Source organism: Rhinopithecus bieti, unplaced genomic scaffold (genome assembly GCF_001698545.2).
Source record: "Rhinopithecus bieti isolate Rb0 unplaced genomic scaffold, ASM169854v2 scaffold_28163, whole genome shotgun sequence".
Taxonomy (NCBI): domain Eukaryota; kingdom Metazoa; phylum Chordata; class Mammalia; order Primates; family Cercopithecidae; genus Rhinopithecus; species Rhinopithecus bieti.
The window spans coordinates 2,169,169-2,192,576 of NW_016813718.1; the positions used below are offsets into that span (position 1 = coordinate 2,169,169).

At 39.1% G+C, this 23,408-nt stretch overlaps 1 protein-coding gene across 1 annotated transcript; it reads right to left on the reverse strand.

Moving 5' to 3' along the window:
- Positions 1–12: 12 nt before the first annotated feature.
- LOC108513208 (L-lactate dehydrogenase A chain-like) lies at positions 13–22,168 on the reverse strand (the record flags this gene model as incomplete). The annotated part of the gene is given in 6 exon segments (XM_017848897.1): positions 13–234; positions 456–683; positions 10,491–10,621; positions 11,375–11,409; positions 21,160–21,622; positions 21,625–22,168. Coding segments are annotated over 6 exon segments (1,623 nt in total), but the record flags the coding sequence as incomplete, so codon positions are not given.
- Between the last annotated feature and the right edge of the window lie 1,240 nt (positions 22,169–23,408).

A 23,408-nucleotide genomic window follows, 5' to 3' on the forward strand; every position in this document is an offset into this window, starting at 1 on the left:
TCACGTTCTGGGTCAGAACCGAGCACCATCCGGACCGCAGCGCAAGCCAAAGAAATGCAGTGGCTGCTGTCCTAGGCTGGGCCCTTCCGTATAACCCGGGGGCATCCGGCAAGGGGCTCCGTGTCGGCCCCCAGCTCCGGCCACACAGAGCCCCGCTCCCCTTGGGCCGCTGGATTGGTAAGCAGCAAACTGAGCTGAAGTGGCCAGGAACCCCGTCAGAGGACAGACTGAGGACTGGTGGGAGAGAAAAGCCTAAAGGGACTATAGCAGTTGGCTGCTGCCTTTTCCACCGTAGGAGGGTCGGGCTGACACTCCCAGCGTTGGGACTTATTCAGGTAAAGATGATGTCTGGAGCCCCCTCTTGCTTCAGAGACCTCCCGTCCTGCGCGTCACTACCTCCCCAGAAACCAGAAGGCCCTTAAGAGACTTAGCCAATCATCATCCACGGCCATTACCGTGGAGAGCCCAGCGCTGTCAGTGAGTTTCTGATTGGCTGTTGCTGGATGGGGGCGGGCCCGGAGAGGAGCCCTGCAGCCTTGGGAAGGAGCCCTGCTTTCCAATCGTTTTCTCCAACTCAGGACGGATGGTGCCCGTAAGTGGTCCGTAGGGGTAATGCCTCGCACTGTTGCCCCGCGGAGGGCGGGCTTGGCTTGCCAGGCTCCTGGAGAGGAAAGCCTTTTAACCTAAATGAAGTAGAAAGGGAAAGACCTAAACTTGAATAGGAATCAGTAATGCTGAATAAGAGCGCTCTCAGCCAGAATGCCTGTCGTCGGTTCCAGCTCCACACTAACTCAGTTTCCTTTTTTTCTTGGGCCTCATCTGTCAGATGGGGACGATGATAACACCTATCTCCAAGGGTTGCCATGAGGTTTCAATGAAATTAATATGTTTAAGGTTCACACAGTGCCAGGCACACAGTAGGTGCACGATAAGCAATAACTGGTGGGGATCAGTACACTGGTTAAGAATGAACTTTCTGGGTCAGGTGTCATGACTCACACCTATAATCTCAGCATTTTGTGAGGCTGAGACAGGGGGATAACTTGAGTCCAAGGGTTTGAGACCAGACTGGGCAACATAGTGTGACCTTCTCTCTACGAAAAATAAAACAAAATTAGCTAGACGTGTGATGTGTGCCTGTAAGTCCCAGCTACTTGGGAGGCTGAGGTGGGAGACTGGGAGGTCAAGGTTGCAGTGAGATGAGATTGTACCACTGCACTACAGCCTGGGAGACAGAGTGAGACCTTGACTAAAAAAAACAAAAAACAAACAAACAAACAAAAACAACAACAACAAAACAAACAAACAAAAAAAAAACGTTCTGCCATTTGAAAGAACAGCTGTTGAGTCCCAGCCCTGCTTAGCACTAGCATGGTGAGATTACATAGCCTCCCTATTTCAGTTTCCTCATCTGGAAATGAGACTAACAATAACACCTACTTCATGGAATTGTGGTTTAATTGTGATAATACTGATAAAATACCCAATACAAAGCAATCAATAAATGTTGGCTCCTATTATTCATATAATTTAACTATTATGATTATTATTTTCCTTCTTCCTCCCCCAGGCAAGAGGCCATTCATCCTGAGTTGGCCCTACTGAAGGAGGAATAGTGGCTTGCTTTGTCTGGAGTTAGTCCGTAAACCTATGACATTCACATGTATGAAGATAGGACTTGGAAAATCTATATATCACACTCTCGCCCACAATGTACGTTATTCTTTTAGGCACTGTTTTCTTAAGCCCCATTGGCACCCGACAAAAGCATAACATTATAATTATTTAACTTATTGGTACAGAATTAGTTTATTAGAGTATCTTTTAAGTTGGCTCTAGTGTTGAACAGTATTCTGAGGGCAGTGTACATAGAAGGACATGTACTGATGAAGATAAGGGTTTCAGGGGTTTGAAATCAAAGGACATAAGTCAGCATATACTCTAGGATGAGCCTGGGTTGGGACCAATGATGGTGAGGTGTGTGGTGGTGTTTGGGTGATTGGTTGGGAGCAAGGAAGTCTGGAGTCTGAGTCATGGGAAAATTACTGGACTAAGACTTGGAGACTTGAATTCTGGCTATAACTAAATCACTCTCTGACTGTGTGATCTTGGACAGTCACTTATATTTTCTGAGAACTGATTTCTTTGTAGTAGAATGAAAACACAATATGATTCTTTTGTGTAGTGCATTATAAGCACTCTATAACTGCTAGTTATTATTCATAGTGTTAAGAATAATTCCTCCTGAAAAGTATGTTGTGAGAATCATGGAAAAATGTAATCTGTTAAGTTTTTATATTTCAAGGGTGATGAGTGCCTAAGATCACCAAATTAACAGTTTGGGAGCTTGGCAAGGTTTAGTCTACCTTTCCTTGCTTTTCCGTTTTGTAGTTCTTATCTCCTCTTCTGTCCTTAATTAAAAGTCTATCCTTCAAGTCACACAAGTGACCCAGTTCAATCAGGACCTTCATAGTTCTTTGGATGCCTTCCTACTCTACCATACATTTGACCACCTTCCATCATTTGCCCCACATACTTCCTTCCCTTCTGGCCTATAAGAGATGACTCTAGCTAGACCTTAGGGCCTGCATACAGTGGTTTCATGTATCTTGGCAGTCCCAGGATTCCTGGGTTCTTCTTCAGGTGAATGACCTTGTAATTGAAGCCCAAAGTTTAAGGGTGGTACTGCTAAGCACATATTGTGGAGGTAGGTGGGTAGGACAGCTGACACCCTTTCCAATTAATCCTCCAGCAACAATTTTTTGGTGTGGTTACTATAGCCTGGTGACTTTGGAGGCCACATTCTTCCATTCTGAAGATACATATAGAGTTATTTCTCAGTTAAAAGTGAAGAGAGGCATACTTTTTAGTGGGAAAATATGGGGCTTTTGTGTTGGGCAGATTTCAATTTGAATCTGGTCCTTTACTATGTAATCTCAGAACTAGCTGCTTATTTCCCCAGTTTGCTTATCTATAAAATGAGGACAATTGGAATACCACTCAGCAGTAAAAAGGAGTGAACTTTTGATAAATGCAATAACATAGATGAATCTTAAAACAATCATGTTGGGTATAAGATGCAAGACAAAAAGATTACACCCAGAGATTATATTTATATAAAGTTCTAGAAAATGTAACCTAATCTGTAGTGCAGAAAGCAGGTCAATGGTTGCCTGGGGAAAAGCAAGTGGAGGGGCAGGAGGAAGGATTATAAAGGGAGACGGGAAAACTTTTGGAGCCGAGAGATAAGTTCATTACCTTGATTGCAATATGGCTTCCCAGGTATATACATGTATCTAAACTTATTAAATTGCACATTTTAAATATGTGCAGTTTATGATATGTCAATCTTTCAATAAATCTGTTAAAATGGGTATTAAAAGCTATTCATAAACAGTTGGTGATGTTTTAATGAAGAAAACATGTTAAAGTGCCAGAAATACAGCAGACGATCAGTAATGGGCACTGTCTTCTTCCCCATTTTCATACCTTAAAAAAGAACACTAGGGAATTAACTTTGGCATCATAGTTATATGACAAAGCCTATAAATGGCATTAATACCTTAAGCAATATAGAATACACATTTTCCTGTCTTTCTTGGTCTCATAGGTACAGTATTATAAAGATTAAATGATGCAATCACATAAGGAACTTTGAACAGTTCTGGGCATATAGTAAGCACTCATTAAATGTTTTTTGTTGCATTTACTACTATTGTTATGATGGATTTGATGGAAGGCACGGAGTGAATAATCAGGAAATGTTGGTTACCTATAATTGTAATTATTTTCATTATTAAAGTGGATGAGGAGAAAAGATTTGCGAAAAGATCAAAGAAGTTGACTTCCGAAAGAGTTTGCTTTTCTTGAGATTTGATAGGGCTTGGATTTTTATGTTTGGTTGGTGCTAAATTGTGACAAAACATCTGGAAGAAAGTTGGCCAATGTCTTCTACAGAAATATAGCAACTCATTATGATTGTTAATATAGATGGTATTAAAGGTAGCAGGTGCATTTATAATGATCAGTGAATTTAAATGGGATTAAATGGTTTCCAGCCGTAAACAAAGTGGTACCAACATTTGGTAGACATTATCTTAGCGTCAGGCATAAGAATCTCCTAAGGCACTCCTTAAAATGCAGATTTGTGGGGCCTACCTTCAAAGTGTCTGATTCAATGATTCTTGGATGGATCAGGAATCTGCAGTGTAATGCACACACTCAGTTGATTTTAATGCAGATTATCTGTAGATCGTTACTTGGAGAAGCACTGGTGTAAGACATTTGGGACCTTGGACAGCTCCTTGTGACCTTGGACCTAGGTTTCAGGACCCGAGACAGAGCCCAGAATTTCCAGCTCCATACCTTGTGGGAAATTTACTCTAATTCTCAAGGAAGCATGCTCATTTTCCTAGAAACAACACCACCACCAACATTCCTTAAATCCATACTTTTGGAAACTGAAAGTTCTGATTTCTGATGGCCAATAAGGAGAAGGCACACATGGTGCACCCATAGGAGAAAATAGTCTAAACCCAGAGTGCTTAGCTTGGAAACTCTGATGTTGTGAGGGTGCATGTAGTTTTCGGAGGATCTGAGACCCTCCTGAAATTGTATGTAAATTTGTGAGGAAGCTTATGCACGTATATTTTCATGGATAAGGAAATTTTTCTCCACTTCAGAGTGGAAATATTCTGGATACACCAATGTACATGCTTTCAGGTACAACTTATGTACTTTGATGGACCTCTTAAGATATGTGTGGGTGACTAGAAAATTTTATTTAAATTCTTCCTTGTTACTCAAGCAACTAAAAAGTATATGTATCCCTTCAAATATGAACATATCAATGAAAACAAGCAAACGATCTCTGAAGGTGTCCAACTCTGACATTTCAAGCTATAATTTGAAAAACTCTCAAGTATTGTGATTGAAGTCTATTAAAGTTGGTACAGAATTGGATATATCTCACCTTGGCTAATCTAGAAACTTTATATTACTGAAAGAACTGTCTTATTATAAGCCACAGTTAATGTGAGAAATGAGGTTATTTGGATGACTAAGGAATTTTTTTCACATATTATTTGATCATTAAATGTTCTTATTTTTGACAGCCTTACCAAAAGACAAGGAAGTGATAATGGGGTATTGAATTAGGTAACATTTGCAGCAGGTCAAACTATTTCTATAGACAAGGTGATAGCCATTCACAATATTTCACTTAGAATATGTTCTCAAAGGCAACCCATTTAATAGCAAGCAAACCATCACATTCATCATCTGCGACCTGTCTGGTTGTAAACCATAGCTTAGTATTCTAATATGTGTAATATATCTGTAAAGATAAATTTATTCTCTCAAAGGCATAGCTGATTTGAACTTCTGTCTTGAAAGTGTTGTTCTTTGACTATGAAGAAAATTCTCTTGAGTCAGTGCCCCAAAGACATGAACTATTCCAGTGATAGGAGGAAGCAGGGCTGTTAACATGCTCATTAACTCCACAAGAGACTACAGCTATACATTGGGAGGCAGATTGTCTCAACAATCCTGACATTTTTCTTCCTATGAGGAATAGTGAGATAGAAATTACTGGCTCAAGGCTCTAAGCAACTCAGATGGCTTTGTAAAATTATCTGTACTAATTTCAAAGCAAAGATAACCCAGATAGTTTGTTTTCCTGGCTTCTACGACACCAGCTTCTCATGTTTCATTCCCCACTTCTAATCTCCTTGGATGCTCCCTTTCAGTCTCTTTACTGGACCCATCTTCCTTGCTTGACCTCCTAGGCACCTTTCTGGCTCTTACATATGCCATCTCCCTGGTGGATTTCATTTAGTCCCATAATTTCAATACCATCTATATGCAGATGACTCACAAATGTAAATCTCCATTGACCTTCCCTTGAGCCTGCAGGCTCATAAATCAAACTGTCTACTTGATGTCAGACTGCCTACCTGACTTGAATGTCAAACAGGCATCTGAAATGTAAAGGGCCCTACACAGAACTCTTTATCATCTGCTTTTTCCTCTCCCTAAACTGTCTCTGGTCTCTTACTTGGAAAATGGCACCATTTCTTCCAAGTTTCTTAAGATAAAAACCTGGGAGTCACTCTTTTCTTTTCCTTGCATTTAACATCCAGTTAATCTGTTTTGTCTTTAAAATATATCCCCAATATGTTAGCTTATTTCCATTTCTACAACTATCGCCTTCAGTTTGAATAATCAACTTCTCTCCTCTGGACTATTTTAATGGTCTTTTAACTATTCTCTCAGCTTTTGTTTCTGTCCCATTCCAATTCTTTCTCCAAACAGCAGCCAAAATAAAGGATAAATGACATCATATCACCCTTCTTAACACTCACCAATGGCTTCTCATTGCATTTTGTACAAGATTCAGACTTCTTTATTCTTCTTTCTGTGGCCTTTAGAACCCTACATGATATGGTTGGGTCCATATCCCTTGGGTCCAGTATCTTTCAGTTACTGAAACAAGGCTGTTTCCTCTGTTCCTCTTAAAATGCTTTGAATGACCATGGATTACCAATAGGATGCTGCTGACATTTGGGGACCTCTTAGCTGACCCTCTCTTTAGACGCCATCATATAAATACTTTCTGTACTGAGCTCAAGTCCTTTTCTGAAGCAAAACGGTATACCAGGGGATGCACATGGATTGCTAATGCAGACTCCCCTTAAGGGCGTCTCTTCTAATGATTAGAATGGAAACAAAATGAGGTTTTGTTATCCAGAAATTAAAATAACTTAAGACAGGACTCAAATATACACATGCTTTGTTCTATAACACATTTTCTTCACCTTATTTTAACTTTTGTAGTGTTAAAATAGTTTGGGCCCGACAGCCATCTTACACATATTTAAATGACTTAATAAAATGACATGTTATATGGTTTGAGAGAGGTAAATACTTTACAAATTTGGAGAGAGAAAGAAAACAAAGGGGATCTACTTCTTTTCCTAGGCACCCAATTTTGTGGCTGTTAGAGTTTTGTTCCCAAGTCACAACCAGACTCTTATATATGGCTCCAACACTCTTTTCCAAGGTTGTCTCCTGAAGTTCTCTGCATGGACCTGACCAGCCCACTACTTCCAATCTTTTTATTACCTGGGTCATGCCATCCTCACAGCCTGGAGATTGCTCACTTTAAGGCTTAGCCTAAATTCTACCTCATTTTTGATTCCTTCCCATCAGAATGAAATGTTTCTTCCTCCCCTAGCATGTTTCTTTTACCTCTGCTTAGCATGTATTTCATTCTGTCTTGTGTTCCAGTGGGTTGAAGACATGGTTCTCTCTTCTCAGCCTGCAAGTCACTGGAGAGCAGGGATGACTTTCTGTCCATCTTGGCATCTCTCACTATGCCTACCCTATGCTTTGCATCCAATGACGAATGTTTTTGTTCAACAAACAACTATGTGTCTGTCATGCTCCAGGCACTGGTCTAAGCCCTTTAATATAACTATATAGAGAAAGCTCTCTGCTTGTGACTAAAGTTTACATTACATTATTATTTTCAATTAAATAGATTTGCATTTTACTTCAACATTGCAAGACAGGTGGCTTCTCTTCTATTTTTTAAATTTTAGATGCCGGACTTAAACAGATGGCTATATTTTTGATTATATGTCATCCCCAGATTTATTCATTTTTCTGCCCTGTTCTCACTGTTCAGAAATGGAGCCAATTTCTTTATACACATGAATACACAGAGACACTTCTAGTTCGGTGGGAGGGGACACGGGTGGGTGTCTAAATCTGTATTCACCCTCTGTCATTTCAGTTGAATTACTTTATCAGAGTCTGTTTAAAAACTTTTATTAATTGAATAAATCTGTATTGAGCATCTTCTCTGCACAAAGCACTGTGACCAGTTCTCCTGTCATTTGTTTTTCACTCATAGGAGGCACTATTTCCCCTAAACAGACACTTCCATTCTGGCTTTTAGAGCTGGTAGTGACTGGAGAGGTGAGACTCCTGGTCATAAATGGTTCGTGTTGGGGTGAAACTAGAATTCAGGATGCTTGACTTTCAGTCCAGCACTCTTTTTACCTTATCAGTGGTTTGTTTTATTATTTTATTGTGTACTTCTCATTATGCCTGGTAGTTTGAAATGCAATGATAGTTGCAAACTGCAACTGTCTGTGATTATTATCACTACTATTACAGGTCAACCTGAATTGAATAATAATATCTAAATGTCATTTTACATTAAAAATCAAGTAATACTCTTCTTCTTTGTTGTCTTCTTCTTTTTTTAAGATGCAATTTTACTCTGTCACCCAGGCTGGAGTGAAGTGGCCTGATTATAGCTCACTGTAGCCTCAAACTCCTGAGCTCAACTCCTGCCTTGGCCTCCTGAAGTGCTGGAATTACTGGCAGGAGCCACTGTGCCCAGCCTATACTCTTCTTACTATCAGCATTCACTCTTGAAATAAACCAGCATAAAACCATCACCACTGAAGTGACTATTAATTTTTTGCCAAACTCAGCCTTATATTGACTGTATTAACTTATTAATGATAACATTAGTAGTTACTAAAAAGGACAAACCCCGAAAATCTCAGCGGTTTAACTCACAGGCGTTATTGCTCACACAGTGACAGTTTAGTGCAAGTGTTCAGTGAGAGGCCTTCCATGTGGTCATTCACGGATCCAGACTCCATTCCGTTTTGTGGTTCTGCCATTTTTCAGGGCTTCAGAATCTTTTTCTTTCACTGGTAGTTGGAAAACAGAGAAGGTAGAAAATATGTAGGAAATTTCCATAGATCAGGTCTGGCACTGGAGTTGTTCCTGGTTCACAATCCATTGTCAGAAATCTGTCCCATGTCCCTACCTGGAGGCAAGAGGAGCCATGCAAGGAATATGGCGTCTGGGTGAGGCACCCATTCTCTAGCAACAATTATGGACTGGAGCATGAATACTCAGCCTCTGCCACTATTTGGGTGAAATGGTAAAGCCAGTAAGGTCTGTCTTCTCATGCCTCCAGCTTCTTTTTTCTCTTCCCTTTGTCTCCATTTATGATCCTTCCCTCACTTCCTCCCTGGCCCTATTGATACCCAGTCCTCTGCTCTTCGTCAAAAACTGCTCTCAGAAAGGAAGCAATGGTTGCACCGAAGTCTAGTGACAGATGAGGCTCAACCCAAGGCTCTCTTCATTTTAACAGAAGAAAGCCTCTGAGAAGATATGAATTTCTGATGAGAGAATTCAAAGGCATGTGGAGTATTTTTGGGGAACAGGAAGCAAGCAGTCCCTAAAATTAAACCACATGTTGGGTCTGGCTGTATCTTTCTACACAGCCCAAAACAACAGGACTCTTAAGTTAGGAGCAGATTTTTTACTGTCTGATATAATTTGGAAACTTTTCATAAAGAGAGGTTGTTATGGGCTGAATTGTGCTCTCCGGCTCTTATGTTGGAGCCTGAACTCCCAGTACCTCAGCACATGAATGCATTTGGAAATAGAGCCTCTAAATGGATGACTAAGTTAAAATGAGGCCCATAGAGTGGCCCCAATCAAATATGACTGGTGTCTTTCTAAAAAGAGGAAATCTGGATGTACAGGGGAATATCAGTGGCACTTGTGCACAGAGACCATGTGAAGAGGCAGCAAGAAGGTGACCATTTGCAAGCCAAGGAGAGAGGCCTCAGAGGAAACCAAGCCTGCTGATACCTTGACCTTGGACTTCCAGCTTCAGAACTGTGAGAAAATAAATTTTTGTTGTGTAAGCCATCCAATCTGTGGTATTCTGCTGTGGCACCCCTAGTGAACTAATACACAGGTTCTCCCATTTTGTATTTAGATCAATGCTTTAAAGTATGAAAGGGGGTTATGAGAAGGAATGGGAGAATGGAGTCTTGACTGTAAAATAATCAGAGATTAGTGAAGGAGCTTACCAATATTGAGTAAGTGGGCACTAACATCTCCTTGAGAAGCCAAGGATATAATATGTTAGATGTCCTCTCAAATGGTGAATATACATTGTCAACTTTGAGTTGGCCTCTCCAAAAGGTGGTCAAATAAATTTGTGCTTGTTTCCATTTGTGTTTTGTGGACTGATTTTTCTTAATTTACATTTGAGAAATGGAAAATTTCTGTAAAATACTTTAACAATTGAAAATAAAAATTCTGATTAAATATTAGTTAAAATATTCTTGCCCTAAATGATACCCAACACTTAGCTATCGATACAGAACTGGATGATTAAGTTTTCAGTTTTCATTTGGTGGCATTGTGGTCAGCACAGTCAGTTTGGAGCATTAGACTACCTATTTTAAAATTTTTTTTGCAAAAAATTGCTTCTGAAAGTCAGCAGTTTGGTGGCATTGTGGTCAGCACAGCCAATGTGGAGTCTTGGACTACCTATCTTTTTTTTTTCTTCCAAAAAATTGCTTCTGAAACTCAGTAATTGCCAATATGCTTTTTTACCACCCAAAGCTAAGTTCAGGACTCCAAAGTGCCTTAGGGCACATCAGTACCTGGTGGGCAAAATGTTTTTCCTTTCTTGCAGACACATCAGTGGCTCTGGGGCCTTTTCCAGGAAACAGGGTTGGAGAATCAAACCCAATCACAAATCCCTTGTGGGTGGACAGGAGAAAGCAGCAGGCTTCTGGCATCCAGAGATAAGAAACAGAAGCAACATGGTCCTGTCAAGTTGTTTCTACCATGCTGTGTTAGAATTCCTTTCTGTTTATCTTAAGAAGCAGTCATGAGTTGCTTAGTTTGAGATTTTCGGAAAGCAAATTGTCTTTGTGACCAAAAAAAAAAAAAAAAAAAAGGTTAACCATCTGGCTAACTCAAAGACATCAACATTGAGAAAGGAGCCTGCACAGTGAGAGGGAGCAGTGTGGTACAGGAGAATAAGTCCTGAACCAGGACTTGGGCAACAGATGCCTATGTGTCCTGGCTAAGTCCCTGAACCTTACGTTTTCCTCATCTGTTATGAGTGTGTCTTGGCTGGGTTGAGTGGGACTCTTGGTGAATAGAATGAGGAGACATTGCTATCTCTGTGTACCTATTTGTAACCATTAATTTACAAAGGGCCTAGGGAAAAAAGACTTCTTTGCTGTCCACAATGGTGCCAGAGGTTAAAATATCTGTAGCCATGTCTGATGAACTGATGCATGCGTGTGTGTGTGTGTGTGTGTGTGTGTGTGTGTGTGTCTGAAGTCCTATTTGAGGGAGGGTGATGGAGGTCACTGAGAGAGAGCTTCAAAGAAGAGAAAAAGGACTTGGGCAAAGGGAACTTGATTTTAGAATGAGACAAGTGTTGGGATACAATGTGGCAGCAGAATCTTGAACTCATTTAGATCCAGCCATCCTAGGAGAAAAGAGTTTTGTTTGTGAATCTAAAGTGCCATACCAACAAACACATGCTGAGGACCCTTCTTCCCATGGCTGGAAATGAGACAGAAAGAACATTATCCTTCTCATTCTGAAAGGAGGTGTTGATCTTATTGTGCAGGGCCAACTCATAATTCCATGGCACCATTGTGGGATGGGGACCAGGGCATTGGCTATGATTACAGATTTAAGCCATGAGTACAGGTATGCAACCTGGGGATTACAAAGAAAGAACTTGGAGAGGAAGGGTAATGTGTAAAAGACAAGACTTCTTTCTTGTCAGCAGAAAACAGAAGGCCTTGAGATTATATAGATTGAAACATTCAGCTTCCATGAGGGAGGATATGGCTGGGGCATAATCTTTGAACTCAATTCTAGCTCTAATCTCCAATATTTTTCAACCTGAGAAAGGATTCAACAAAACATTCACAAATGTAGTAATAGTGATATATATATATAGTTTGTTGAGTTTGTTACCATGAATCTTCCAGATAGGTGGCAGTAAACCCAGATTAAGGTAAAGAATCTGGAAGAAGCAAATTTGCCAAGAATACACGGTGAGCAAGGTGTCTGCAAATACATCTGATTTTAGAGTTTGTACACATTCCATTACACCTCAACATAATGGCAGAAGACATTTTAGAATGGCTTTTTGACCACTTCTGATAGGATGCCCAGAGAAGATGCAGCTGTCATCAGAGAGCTGCCATGTCAGGGCCCTGAGGTTAGAACTGCAGTGAGAACAAGGACCAGGACAAGAGACTGCAGCACCTTTACATCCGTGGAGGCTCTGTGGCTGGCTGCCCCATGGCTGGGACATGTAGAAAGTGCCCCAGCGGAGTCACCTAAGACTGAGCCCTAAGTGAAATAGTGAGATGGAAGATATTAACAACAACCACAACCACAAAATAGGCTATTTATGCAGCATTGTTACTGGATATTGTCATGCGCAGGACTGAGATAAAGGCTTAATAAACATCTCTTTTAATCCTCTCACCTCCATGAGTTCACTGTTAGGATCCTTATGTTACAACTGAGGCTCAGGGAGACTATGCAAGTTGTTTGATGACAAAGCGCATGAGCGACAGGCAGAGCCAGGATTTGAGCCCAGGTGAATGGGACTCAAACCAGTGCATGTAGAACCACTAGCCCACGTTACCTCTCTAGATTGACACTCTGTTTGGTGCCCTCTTCACCCCATTCTGAATCTGCCTCCATCTCCCCTCTTCCTCTGCATGGGGGCCCTTTATTTCTCCCTCCCGAGGTCACTGGAGTCCAGTGCTCCCCCCAGCTCTTCTCACCAGTTATTACCCGAGGAATGGCCCTGTTTCAATCATGTATGCTGTAAGGCTGCAGAGGAAAAAGTTGAGTTATTTTCATATTGTTTAAAATGTTTCTGCTGCAATCACTCTTTATATTTGCTTGTATCAAAATCTGTACCAGGAAAAAATGGGTGATTTTTCATTAACCCCAAGAGGATCTGAATTGGTTTTATACTGGTTAATTTAATTATAACAAACTCAGTGAAGTCACTGTGTTAAACAGTAAAACAGTTAACAGTGGGTTAAACATTACAAAATCCAATTTCCTATAACAAATAAACAATGATTGGGGATTGCAATTTCCTACGACGGATAAGTAGGTGAGTTTTATAGTCTCAAGGTTAAAGGCTGTATAATATTTAACCATTATAGTTAGAGAAAAATCCTACAAGAGACCTCTATGTACAAACTACTGAATTTTATGATGACAAGATACAGAAAAAATGTAAATCTGACAAAAAAAGCATTCTACCCTCTCACCTATCTAATGTTTGTATTCTTAGTGGGTTTAAGTTAACTGACTGGTAAATATTTTCCAGTTCTTTTCTTATCTGTATAACAAGGTGTAATTATTAGCTTAGTGCAGAGTATTCTCAAAGCCTCATGTCAACAGGTCAGTTTCTTAATCTCTCAAGACTGCTCTATGAAAAACTTGTGACTTCTGGTTTTTAACTGTAATTTTAATTAAAAGTTAATTTAAGAATTTAGGGTTTATAATTTTAATTTCCATAGTATAAATTTAAAAGTTATTTGCGTTTGACTTGACTCTAGTTGACAAATAATATCTTTGAGCCTGACAAAGGAATTTTAAGAATTGCTCAAGGAACTCCTTGTTCTACTGTATTTTTTTCTGTAGTAGAACAAGGGGTGATTTTACGGTTTCTGAAATTGTGACATTCAGAGATCCTTTCTGAAGCTGGTCTAGCAGGTTAATGCAATATGGGCATTGTTTTCTCGAAGCTGAGGTTACAGCAAACAGCATTCTACTATATGTGAACAAAGAACGCTGGTTCATATAAGGGAGGGTGCCACACGGGTCACCATAAGGTTGCATAAGCCAGAAAATGAGCCAGAGGGGACTGCTGAGTCCCCGGAGAGCTGCCATACAGACTTGGATTTCTTAATTTTTTATATATTCTTGTATAGTCTGTTAAAACTACATCTATTGAGTATTCAAAGCACTGTGCCAGCATTATAGCTATGAAGGTAAACAAGATAGACTAGTATTCTCAAGTGACTTACAGCTTCATGGGGAAAACAAATAGATAAATAAGTAATTGTGAAAGGGTGTGATAAGTTTCACAACAGGGAAAGATTAGGGTGTTGGGAGAACAGAGCAGGGGGGACCCAGCCTCATCAAGTGGAGGCCGGGAAGTGACCTTTGCTGAGGTCTGAAGGATGAGTAGGGGAAGCCAGTGGAGGGAGGAGTTGAGGAATGAGGTTCCAGATGGTGAGTTCTTCTTCTGTGAAGTCCTAGGAGCAAGAGATAATGCAATGCATTGGGAATTGAAAGAAATTTACTGTGGGAGAAGAGGAGGTAGTTGCAGGATGTGAGAAGCAAGTGGGAGAGTAGGCTGGAAAGATAGGTAGGGCTCCACTATACAGGCCATGGTGAAGTGAGAGTTTAGCTAAAAGGCACTGAGGAGCCACTGAAAGGTTTAAAGACAGAACATGATGTAGTGAGTCATATTTTAGGACTTTAGTTATTTTTAGGAAAATAACTCATTGTGATTAAAAGAATAGATTGGAAGGGGACACAATTAGGGGTGCTGAGGCCAGTTAGGAAGCTACTGCAGATTTTCAGTTAGATTTTGGGGGTCTGGACTAAGGCAGTGTCATTGGAACTGCAAATAGATTGAAGGGCATTGAGAAGGTAAATAGGCTTGGTGAAAAATTTAATGTGGATATGAGGAAGAAGAATCTAGTGTGGCTGGTGTATGAAAATGCCACAGATTGAGCTATTCAGGAACAGATTTGAGATGGGGAGGATGATATTCAGTTTTGGAGTTGTTGAATTTTGGTCCATTTTGGGCTTGTTGAATTTAGCAGGATGTGAGTTACTTGGGTCTGGAGCTTGAGAGACTGGTATGAGCTGGTAATATAGATGGTAAATGAAACCTGGGAGAAGGTATAAAGGGAAAAGAGAAGGGAGACTAGGACAGAATACTGAAATATTAGCATTTGAGTGACGGAGAAGAGAAACGTCCTATGGCTAGAGAGTAGGAGGAAAACCAGGGAAGCCTAGAACAAGGAAGAGTGTTTCAAAAAGGGAGAGGTTAATGTATCAAATGCTGAGCACAGGTTAAGTAAGGTAAGGACTGAAGAGTATCTGTTGGAGCTAGTACAAGGTAGACCTTGGAATGTGGTAAAGTTTAAGAGCAGTTGTGGGCCAGAAACCAAACTGCACTGGAGTGGAAAGAAGAGGAAATGAAGGCAGAGCATTTAATCACTCTCCTTCAAAAGGAGAGGGGCTATATTCTGAAGAGGACATGAAGCTAAGGAAACATGTTTTTTTCTCCTGATGGGAAAGAGGCAGTAGTGTGAGTAAGTTTGAAGATGAAAGAAACAGATGGCATAATCAATAAAATGAGGTGAAGGGGAGTGGGATCCAAAAACTGAGGGGAGGAATTAGGCTTAAGTAGGAGGAGCTTTAATTTGTTGAGTGCAAAGGGGGCAAATATGAACACAAACGTAGGCATCTTGCAGATGCGGAGGCAGGAATTTGCCATAGCAACCCACATTGGCTAAGAGATTGCAACCACTCCCATTATTCTAGCCCTCTGTCATTTTCTTTTAGCTGGGACAGCTTACGACCAATTAAGATAACATTTTAAAAAGAGCTTTGAAAATGGTAGATGATTAGAAATGTAGTGGGATGAAATGATTATGTGAAGTGATGCGAAACGGTGGAAAAACTGGCTATGAAATTTACTTGTTGTGTGATTTTGGGAGGGCGCCTTCACCTCACTCAGATTCCTCAGTTTTCATTTATAAAGTAGCCTCTTCCTACCAGCTCTAGAGAGTTATTGTTACCTTCCAGTGCAGTGGCTATCGGTGTGGGTTGTATGAGTATTGTCCATAAAGGGTGATGTGGGATGGGTAGGGCAAGTTTTAGAAGTGATAACAATGAGGAAAGGGTGGCATTTGGTGAGCAGAGGGAGATTCAGGAATTCTGAACATCTCACAATCCACTTGACAATCTCACACATATTTTTCCCATCTCCACACCACATGACTCCCCCTGCCCCAAACAGTGTTACTTTAAACAATTAAGCTTTTCATTTTCAGTTAATTGTATATTCACATGAAATAATACTGAGCGGTCCATGCACTTTTTACTCTGTTTCCTCCAATAGTAACATCTTGCAAAACTAGAGTATAATATCACCACCAAGATACTGACATTGACACAGTCAAGATACAGTACATTTCCATCACTACAAGGATCCTTTGTGCTGCCTTTTTTTTAAGTCACACCCACTTCCCTTCCTCTTCTCCTCCCTCCTTAACACTTGGCAACCATTGATCTGTTCTCCATTACTATAATTTTGTCCTTTCAAGAATGTTATATAAAAGGTTAATGTGAGATTGGCTTTTTTTTTTAAACTCAGTCCATTTTTTTTTTAAAATTCATCGAAGTTGTTGTATGTATCAATATTATTGCTGAGTAGTATTCCATGGTATGAATATTTCACAGTTGTTTCTCCATTCACCCATTGTAGGACATCTAGGTTGTTTTCAGTTTGGGGTTTTAACAAATAAAGCTGCTATCACCAGTCATATATGGATTCTTGTGTGAACATAGCTCTTCATTTCTCTGGGATAAATGTCTGGTAGTGCAGTTGCTGGGTCACATGGTAGTTGTATGTTTAGTTTTTAGGGAAACTGTTTTCCAGAGTGGCTTGTACTTGTTTTACATTCTCACCAACAATGTATGAGTGATCCAGTTTCTTCGTAACTTTGAAGGTTTTTTTCATAACCTTGATCTAGTTCCTTCTTAACATTGCCAGCATTTGGTGTTATCACTATTTTTTTTTTTTTTTTTTTTTTTTTTTGAGATAGAGTCTCACTCTGTCACCCAGGCTGGAGCACAGTGACATGATCTTTGCTCACTGCAACCTCCACTTCCTGTATTCAAGTGATTCTCATGCCTCAGCCTCCTGAGTAGCTGGGACTACAGGCATGCACCACCACATCCAACTAATTTTTGCATCTTTAGTAGAGATGTGGTTTCATTATGTTGCCCAGGCTGGTCTCGAATGCCTGACCTCAAGTGATCCACCTGCCTTGGCTTCCCAAAGTGCTGGGATTACAGGTGCGAGCCACTGCACCCAGATAGGTGTTGTCACTGTTTTTTATTTTAGGCATTCTGATATGTGTATACAGATATTTCATTGTGGTGTTAATTTTTCATTTCCTTAATGGCTACTGATGTGAAAATATTTTTATTTGATTATTTGTCATCTGTATATCCTTCTTGATGAAATGTCTATGTAATTTTCTCGTTTTCTTATCTGATTATTTTTTAACTGTCACATTTTGAGAGTTCTTTTTGTGTTCCAGATAATAGTCATTTGTTGAATACATGGTTTGCAAATATTTTCTCCCATTATGTAGCGTGTCTTTTCATCCCCTCAGCAACAGTCTTTCGCAGAGCAAACTTTTAAATTTTGATGAAGTCCAATTTATCATTTTTTCCTTTTATGGATCATGCTTTTGGTGACAAGTCTAAACATTCTTTGCCTATCCCTGGATCTTGAAGATTTTCTCCTAAGTTTTTTTTTTCTAAAAGTTTTATAGTTTTATGGTTTATATTTAAGGGTCTTTGTTCCATTTTGAGTCAGTATAAGATATGAGACTTAGGTCAAGGATCTTTTTTTGGCCTATAGATGTCCAATTCTTCCAGAACCATTTGCTGAAAAGGAAGTCTTTTCTTTATTGAATTGCTTTTGTTCCTTTGTCAAAAATGAATTGGGTATATTTGTGTGGTTCTATTTTTGCAGTCTTTATTCTATCCCATTGATCTATGTGTCTCTCCTCCCACCGGTACCACAGAGTCTTGATTCTGTTGGTTGATAGATTGTGGAGTTTTTATATCCTTGCTGATTTTCTGTCTAGTTGTTCTGTCAGTTGTTGACAGAGGGGTGTTGAAATCTCTAGCTATAATTGTGGATTTGTCTATTTCTCCTTTCAGTTCTATCAATTTTGCTTTGCATATTTTGCAGCTTTATTGTTTGGTACAGACACATTTAAGATTACTACATTTTATTGGTGGATTAATTCTTTTATCACTGTATGATGTTCCTCTGTTTCTGGTAATTTTATTTGTTCTGAAATTTACTTTATCTGATATCAATATGGCCACTTCTGCTTTCTTTTGATTGTGTGATCTATCTTTTCCATTCTTCTATTTTATTTTATTCTTTTTCACTGTTCAAGGTTTGTTGGGGGTTTTAGTTGGTATGACACTTGGATAGTTGGTTGTGCTGTTTATATGTAGGTAGCAATATTATAAGTCTTGAAAATAAGTAGACACATTCCTATTACTTTATTTTTATTTTAGCTATTCTAGTTCTTTTGTCTTTCCATGTATTCATTTTAGAATAATCTTGTCCATATCTATAAAATAATCTTGCTGGATTTTTGATAGTAGTTATGTCAAATCTGTATATCAGTTTGGGGAGAATTGACATCTTTACTATGTTGGATCTTTCAATCCATGAACATGATATGTTTCTCCATTTATTTAAATAATTGATTTCTTTAATTGGCATTGAATAGTTTTTGACATAAAAGTTATAGCACATGTTTTACATCTAAGTATTCAATTTTTTGAGTGACTTCAAGTTATATTGCATTTTTAATTTTTGGTATTCATGTATTCATTGCTACTATATGGAAATATAGTTGATTTTTATATGTCTGTCTTATATCCTACAACCTTTCTGAACTCACATTACTTCTAAGAGTTTTTTTTTGCAGATTCCTTGGGGTTTTCTGTAAAGACAGTTATGTCTACTGCAAGTAGGAACAGTCAGTCTTATTTTTTTCTTTCTGATATCTATTTCTTTTATTTTCATATGCTGCCATATTGCGTTGGCTAGAGCTTTCAGCACTATGTTGAATAAGAGTGTGAAGGTGGATATTTTTCGCCTCATTCCTCATCTTAGAGAGAAGACATTCAGTCTTTTACTAAAGTATAATATTACTGTAGGTGTTTTGTTCCTTGTCAAGTTGAGGATGTTCTCTCTTATTCCTATTTTTTGAGTTTTTTTTTAAAATCATAAATGGGTATTGAATTCTCTCCAGTATTTTTCTGTATTGATTGATATGATCCTGTGATTTTTCTTCTTTAGCCAGTTAATATAGTGGATTACAGTCTTTGATTTTAAAATAGAGAACCAATCTTCCATCCCTAGAATAAGCCCCACTTGATTATGGTGTGTGTACTTTTATTATATTCTACTTGCTAACATTAAGAATTATTGCTTTTATATTCATGAGGGTTATTGGCCTTTAGTTATCTTTTTTGTACAGTCTTTGTCTGGTTTTGTGTTTTGGGTAATAGTGTCTTCATGAAATGAGTTGGAAACTGTTCTTTTTTCTTCTGTTTTCTAGAAGAGAATGTGTAAATTGGTTTCAATTCTTTTTAAAATAAATGTATGGGAGAATTCTCCAGTGAAGCCATCAGGGCCTGGAGATTTCATTTCTGCTCTTTATTATTTCCTTCTTTCTGCTTGCTTTGGGGTTGTTTTGCTGTTTTTTTTTTTTTCTAGATTATTGAAGTGAAAGCTTATAGTATTCATCTGTTACCTTTCCTTTCTAATGTATGCATTTAGTGCTGTGCATTTCTGTCTCAGTACTGCCTTGAATGCATCCCACAAATTTTGATATGCTGCATTTTTATTTCATTCAGTTGAATATATTAAACATTTTCCTTGAAGAATTCCTCTTTGCCCTGTGATTATTTAAAAGAATGTTATTTAGTTTCCAAGTGCATGGAGATTTTCCTGCTATCTTTCTGTTATTGATTTCCAGTTTGATTCCATTTTGGTTGGAGAACACAGTCTACATGATTTTAATTCTTTTAAATTATTTTAAATTTGTTCTATGACCCAGGATAACCTGGTAATCTTGGCATATATTCCATGGGCACTTGAAAATAATGCATATTTTGCTATTGTTGGCTAGAGTGTTCTATAAACACTGACTAGATTCTGTTGGTTGATAGATTGTGGAGTTTTTATATCCTTGCTGATTTTCTGTCTAGTTGTTCTGTCAGTTGTTGACAGAGGGGTGTTGAAATCTCTAGCTATAATTGTGGATTTGTCTATTTCTCCTTTCAGTTCTATCAATTTTTGCTTTGCATATTTTGCAGCTTTATTGTTTGGTACAGACACATTTAAGATTACTACATTTTATTGGTGGATTAATTCTTTTATCACTGTATGATGTTCTTCTGTTTCTGGTAATTTTATTTGTTCTGAAATTTACTTTATCTGATATCAATATGGCCACTTCTGCTTTCTTTTGATTGTGTGATCTATCTTTTCCATTCTTCTATTTTATTTTATTCTTTTCACTGTTCAAGGTTTGTTGGGGGTTTTAGTTGGTATGACACTTGGATAGTTGGTTGCGCCATTTATATGTAGGTCTTTTTACATTATATGGTAATATACACTACTGATATATATAGTTCACAAAATAAGATCCTTTGTAACAATTATGTACAAGACATGCAATATTGGATTTATACACTGGATCCCAGGATGTGACTGATTGGGAAAAAAGATTGGACTAGGCATTGTTCAGTGAGGGAGCCAGGAAGTTACATAACACACGGTAAACCTCCATCTGGCTCAAGGGGCAACAGCAGCATGTGCAGCATTGGCAGTGGTGCCTCAGAGGTAGTAGAACTATTTCAGACTAACCAGTTTAGGACTATGCAGGATTAGTACCATCCAGCATTAGGATATAGCTGTAGGATTTTACAAACCATTTCTATTTCTAACTTTAGGAATTGATGTTTTTCCCAGTCCATCTTAATATTACTGTTGTAATCACAGACCAGAAAAAAGGACAACATGCACAACCTCCAACTAAAATCCTGTTGTAGCTTAGACAGCGAAATGGATGACATCAGAAGACCTTAAAATTGCAGCTCTGGCTGGGAGCGGTGGCTCACGCCTGTAATCCCAGCACTTTGGAAGGCTGAGGTGGGTGAATTACCTGAGGTCCGGAGTTCAAGACCAGCCTGGTCAACATGGTGAAGCCCTTTCTCTACTAAAAATACAAAAAATTAGCTGCGCGTGGTGGTGGGTACCTGTAATCCCAGCTACTCGGGAGGCTGAGGCAGGAGAATTGCTTGAACCTGGGAGGTGGATGTTGCAGTGAGCCAAGATTGTGCCATTGCACTCCAGCCTGGGCAACAAGAGTGAAACTCCATCTCAAAAACATAATAATAAAAAAATTAAAAAAATACTGCAACTCTTTTTGGATCCCCCAAAGTGTATCTGCACTCTTTTTCAAACGGGCCTCTTCCTTAGGAGTCAGAGTCACCTTCACAAGGTCTGAGATTATATTCTGTCCCAAGATGCAAGCAACACTAAGGAAGACATCATCCTTTATTCCATAGAAACCCTTAATCGTGGTGGAAATTGGGTGTACCCACCTGAGATTCTTCATTATACTCTCTGCCAAATCTGCCACAGAGAGTCCAATGGCCCAGGATGTGTAGCCCTTCAGTTTGATCACCTTGTAAGGACTCTCAATCACCTGCTTGTGAACCTCTTTCCACTGTTCCTTATCTGTATCAGTCCCTAAATGTGAGTGCAGAGTCTTCAGGGAGACACCAGCAACATTCACTCCATTCCATAAAGGTACACTAGGATCGCCATGTTCCCTAAGGACCTTCCCATGACAGCTTAATGGGTGAACTCTCAGCTTTCACCCATCAGGTAATGGAATTGGGCTGAATCCAGATTGCAACCACTTCCAATAACACAGTTTTTGGGAAAGCCACTTATCTTCCAAGCCACATAGGTCAAGATATCCACTGGATTTGTAACAGTGAGCAACTTGCAGTTCGGGCTGTATTTTACAACATTAGGAATGATGAATTTAAAGATGTTCACGTTATGCTGGTCCAAATTAAGACAGCTTTCTTCCTCTTGCTGACGTGCCCCAGATGTGATAATGACCAGCTTGGAGTTTGCAGTTACATTATGGTCTTTGCCAGAGATAATCTTTGGTGTGCTAAGGAAAAGGCTGCCATGTTGGAGATCCATCATCTCTCCCTTCAATTTGTCTTCCATGACATCAACAAGAGCAAGTTGATCTGCCAAGTCCTTCATTAAGATACTGATGGCACAGACCATGCCAACAGCACCAGCCCCAACAAATGTAATCTTAATGGGGGAGGTCTGTTGTTCTTTTAGAATATTATGAATCAGCTGATCCTTGAGAGTTGCAATACTGGACTTGGAACCAAAAGGAATTGGGAATGCACGTCAGGCAAGCACTGGGGCATGCGGCAATGAGATCCGGACTTGGTGGCAACAGCTCCAGCACCTCCATCCTTTTGTTTTTAACCATTTATTTTAAACCATATTATTTGCATTTAATATGATTATTGATACCTTAACATTTAAGTCTGCCATTATATATTTTGCTGTATTTTCTCTCTTTTATTTCTCAATTTTCTTTTCCCTTTTTCCTGTTCGAAATGCAGGCTGCTTGAACATTTTGTAAAATTTCATTTTGGTTTTCCAATAGTGTTTTGAGTCTATTAGTCTATAATGTTTTGAGTCTTAGTAGTTGCTTTAGGTATTACCTCATACCCACTCACCCCAACACACACATGCATCTTATCACACACACAAATGTCTGTTAGTGTCATCATTTTACAAGTTTCACATGAAGTGTAGGAGGCTTATCTCTTTTTATGTCCCTTTCCCTTCCCTATTTATAACAAAATTGTCTTAAATATTTTCTCTACAAACATTCAATACCATATTAAACATTATTAGAATTTTTGTTCCAACTGTCAACATAATTCAGAAGGCTCAAGAGGATAAGGAAGATCTATTACATCTACCTATATTTTTGCTTACTGTGTTCTTTTCCTTTTTCTTTCTTTCTTTTCTTTTCTTCCTCTCCCTCTCCCTTTCTTCCTTTTTCTTTTCTTTTCCTCTTTTCTGTCTGTCTGTCTCTTTTTCTCTCTTTCTCTCTCTCTCTCCCTCTCTCCCTCCTTCTCTCCTTCTCTCCTTCTCTCCCTCTTTCCCTCTCTCCTTCTCTCCCTCCTTCTCTCCTTCTCTCTCTCTTGTTCTCTCTCTCTTTCTCTCTCTCTCTCCTTCCTTTCTTCCTTCCTCCCTCCCTCCCTCTCTCTCTTTCTTTCAACAGAGTCTTGCTTTGTCACCAGTCTAGAGTGCAGTGGCATGATATCCCCTCACTGCAACCTCCACTTCCCAGGTTCAAGTGATTCCCCTGCCTCAGCCTCCCGAGTAGCTTTCAATTTTTCTAATATTTTAAGAAACTTCTTTAACCACTTCTTTTCTATTTATAAATCTTCATTTATTCATTCTTTTAGCGTAGGTCTGCTGGTGACAAATTATCTTTATTTTCCTTCATTTGAGAATTTTTTGATCTTTCTTCACTTCTAAAGGTTATTTTTGCTGCATAAAGCATTCTGGGTTGACAGTTATTTTCTTCCAGAGCTTGAAAAATGTTGTG